General features: G+C 29.7%; 1 protein-coding gene across 1 annotated transcript; it reads left to right on the forward strand.

The window, feature by feature from the left end:
* Positions 1 to 540: 540 nt before the first annotated feature.
* LOC8282886 (beta-amyrin 28-monooxygenase) lies at positions 541 to 3,880 on the forward strand. Its single transcript, XM_002522891.4, has 4 exons — positions 541 to 1,034; positions 1,136 to 1,639; positions 2,997 to 3,184; positions 3,398 to 3,880. The coding sequence occupies exons 1-4, from the start codon at positions 584 to 586 to the stop codon at positions 3,695 to 3,697; spliced, it is 1,443 nt and encodes a 480-aa protein (XP_002522937.1). The 5' UTR covers positions 541 to 583; the 3' UTR covers positions 3,698 to 3,880.
* The last annotated feature ends 520 nt before the right edge of the window (positions 3,881 to 4,400 follow it).

The following is a 4,400-nucleotide window of genomic DNA, read 5'->3' on the forward strand; positions in this document are numbered from 1 at the left end:
TTTTCGACCTACTCACGCACGTGATCATGAACCATATGTGCATCTGCACATAGTAACTCCATGGGCTGCTCGCTTCATATCAGCGGAGCTATACAATCATGATAAATTAGGATTTTCTTCTGTTAAGCTAGAACATGATATAACTTATTTAATAAAAAGATTATTTATTTTTATATTTTAAATAATAAAATATTAATTGCTCAATTTCAAAATTAAATATTTTAATTATAAATATGATCTCTCATATTTGATTTGAACATAAAAAAATCTTAATTTCAATAATAATATCTATTTTTCTTATATTTATTATAACTTTTTTTTTTTGTATTTATTATGAAATAATAACCCACCTGGAGCGAGTTAATCCTCTTAAAAGATTTTGAGTTGGGTAAAATTTCAATAATATTAATATATTGTTAGTTAATATATACCAGTCCTCATTTAATTGACTTTGACAAATTTATATTCCATTCACTCTCAACGACCACCATCTCTCGATCTTCCTGTATATTTTCCTTATAAATCGGCCCAAAACTGGCCTATTTATCAACAACTTAATCTCAAAAACACTAGAAAAAACAAAATGGACCACTTCTATCTTACCCTTCTTTTCCTCTTCGTTTCCTTCATCACCTTTTCAATTTTTATCATATTTTACAAGCACAAATCTCAATACAATTATCCAAGTCTTCCTCCAGGGAAGCCTGGCCTCCCTTTTGTTGGTGAAAGCCTTGAATTTTTGTCTTCAGGTTGGAAGGGTCACCCTGAAAAGTTTGTGTTTGATAGAACTTCTAAATATTCTTCTGAGATTTTTAAAACTAATCTTCTTGGCCAACCTGCTGCTGTCTTCTGTGGTGCTTCTGCCAACAAGTTTTTGTTCTCCAATGAAAACAAGCTTGTTCAGGCCTGGTGGCCTGATTCTGTTAACAAAATATTCCCTTCTTCTCTTCAAACTTCTTCTAAAGAAGAAGCCATTAAAATGAGAAAGCTTCTCCCTCAGTTCATGAAACCTGAAGCCCTCCAGCGTTATATTGGTAATGTTAATGAAACCTGAAGCCCCTCCACTCGTTTCAGTCATCTACTGGTTTATATATTATTTAATTTTTGGCAATTTGTTTTCTATTTTTCTCTTCAGGTATCATGGATACAATTGCTCAGAGGCACTTTGCTTCGGGATGGGAAAAAAAAAATGAAGTAGTTGTGTTTCCTCTAGCGAAGAATTACACCTTCTGGTTAGCGTGCAGACTGTTTGTCAGCCTGGAAGATCCAGATCACATCGCTAAATTTGCAGACCCTTTTCAGGAATTGGCTTCAGGAATCATTTCCGTGCCAATAGATTTGCCTGGAACACCATTCAGAAGAGCAATCAAAGCTTCAAACTTCATCAGGAAAGAGCTTATAAGTATTATAAAGCAAAGAAAGATTGATCTAGCAGAAGGGAAAGCTTCTGGTACACAGGATATATTGTCCCATATGTTGTTAACATCAGATGAGGATGGAAAGTTTATGAATGAGATGGATATTGCCGACAAAATTCTTGGATTGCTGATTGGTGGGCATGATACTGCTAGTGCTGCTTGTACTTTCATTATCAAGTACCTTGCTGAGCTCCCTCAAATCTATGATGCAGTTTACAAAGGTATGTACTCTTTCTTTCTTTTTTCCTCCCTTTCTTTATTTTTCTAACCCCAATTTATTTTCTTTTAATCTATTTTTTGATTTGGTTTTCAGAAAAATACTTTTACTCACAATTATACAAATTCTTATATATTTATCCACCATTGGCTCACTATCAGTCTATTATGATATTTGGCTTCCGATAAAAAATTAAATCTGTATTTTTTCATATTTATCCTACCACCTATCAGCCATAGCTAGCCAAATAGACTCGTAGTGTTTCTCTCATATCATTTGAACTATTTGATTTTAGTATTTAGAATATAGTATTTTATTTTTTTCAAATAATATTTTTCTATTTTCTCCCTATTAAAATATGATATTTTGATATAAAGAAATTCTTTATCAATAAAATATATTAAATGGTTTTAAAGTTAAAGCAGTTGGAGTCAACTGTAGGACACATTTAAAACAAGTATATTACTTTATTAAGATGTTTCAGTGATACTTTCTATCATCACTTGGCAATATTTTTTTGTGATTTAAGAAAGAATACAGCTAATTCAAAAACAAATTTATATTTTTTGTGCTTGAACAGTCAAAAGTAAGAAATTAAATTGATATCTGAAGTAATACTTTTGAAAATTGTATACTCATTAGCACCACATTAAGTAAACAAACCCAAAATTCACATATCTAATGTGTCTCTTACTGAAATTAAGCAGAACCCCACCATCTTCCTTTTCTTGTTGATATCCATATATTTATACAACAAAGAAAAGGAAAGCTATATATGATTCTATAATAGTATTAATCCAATCCAATATTTAGGTAGTGCCCCAACTGGAATACATACAGAAACAGTCAATTTAGCATGATATTTTTTATTCAATGCAAAAGGACAAAGATATATATGATCTCTATGTCTATTAATATCTCTAACCCTAATTGTTGATTGGATATTGATACATATTTTAATTATATTTAATTTTAGTAATATGTGCTACTTTGTTCAAATACTATTTTAATCATCTATAATTAATAAAAATAAAATAGTAGAAATAATTAAAAAAAAAATCTGCTCTTCACTTTTTGTTTAAATACTATTTGTCTTTGTATGTGATTTTCACATTAATTTGTCAATGTACATATGATGCTGGCTTGAATGTCAAGTTGATGATATAGTTTTGATAGTCATATTGCATTGGCTGAAAAATGATGACTTCTGGAATTTAATAACCATAAAGTGGAGACAAAGTGATGTAAATAAACTAATGAATGATGGAGATATAAGCCAAATCAAGTAGAATTGTATGGTTTTCCTTTACATTAATGAAGACTTGAAGCCAATTGATTTGGATTTGATGCAAAATTTATAGAGCAAATGGAGATTGCAAAATCAAAAGGAGAAGGAGAGTTGTTGAATTGGGAAGACATACAGAAGATGAAATATTCATGGAATGTGGCATGTGAAGTTATGAGAGTTGCACCACCCCTTCAAGGTGCTTTCAGGGAAGCTATCAATGACTTTATCTTTAATGGCTTCTATATTCCAAAAGGCTGGAAGGTAAATCACGTTCCTCTTTCAACTTTTTAATACATATCATAAATTCAACAGGAAAATCCTAACTCATATCATAAATTCAATAAATGTATAATAAGGGACTATGTAATATGGGTTCTGAAATAAAATTGAAGTTAAACTAACATTAATCAAATTTGTGCACATACAACATTTAATAATAGTAGTTTTGTTTGTTCTTCTTAACACATGATGTAGCTATATTGGAGTGCAAACTCAACACACAAAAGTGCAACATACTTTGAAGAACCAGAGAAATTTGATCCAAGTAGATTTGAAGGGAAAGGACCAGCCCCATACACATTTGTACCATTTGGAGGAGGACCAAGAATGTGCCCTGGGAAAGAGTATGCTAGACTGGAAATTCTTGTTTTCATGCATAATCTGGTCAAAAGATTCAATTTCCAAAAGATAATTCCTGATGAGAACATCATTGTTAATCCTTTGCCTATCCCTGCTAAGGGTCTTCCAGTTCGCCTTCTTCCTCATCAAATTTAGTCCTTCATCATCTTCTTATCCCTCAAGAACTTGATTTATTACATACTACTAGCTAGCATTTCCTTTGTTCTTTCTCAAATTTTTTGTTTCACTTGCTTCATCTATGTTCAAAGGTCCTTTTTCTTTTTGGTATTTATTTATAAATGAGGGGAGAAAACTCACTCTTAAGATTACTTACTGTTAGATTAAGCTATGAATGCGATATATGTATAAGATCTTTAGTTAAAAGAAGTTATCTATCCTTTCCCATATATGTTGTGTATTGATATATTATGATGTTTTAAAAGAAAATATTTCTCCATTTTATGACCTTTTAATTATGTAATATATTGGAAAAATACATTATTAAGTTTTTAAGTTTTTAAATTTTATTTTTTTGAGCTCTTAAAATTATTTTTTCTTTCACCTGGTTTTCGTATTTTTCTTTTTTTGATTAAAAATTTCTGAATTTTTAATTTTATTTTATTGAGCTTTTTAAATTATATTTTATTTTAACAATTTTTTTATTTCTTTTTATTTTGATTAACAATCTCTAAATCTTTTAATTTTGTTTTATTTCACGAGGCTCTTATATTTGTCATTTTATTTGATTAAGAATTCAATAATCCTTAATCAAAATAAATAAAATATAAAATTCAATAGAACAAAATAAGTAGAAAAAAATAAATCTTATGAAATATATATTAATTTCTTTTGACCCGCT

The sequence above is a fragment of the Ricinus communis genome, chromosome 2, assembly GCF_019578655.1.
Source record: "Ricinus communis isolate WT05 ecotype wild-type chromosome 2, ASM1957865v1, whole genome shotgun sequence".
Lineage (NCBI taxonomy): Eukaryota > Viridiplantae > Streptophyta > Magnoliopsida > Malpighiales > Euphorbiaceae > Ricinus > Ricinus communis.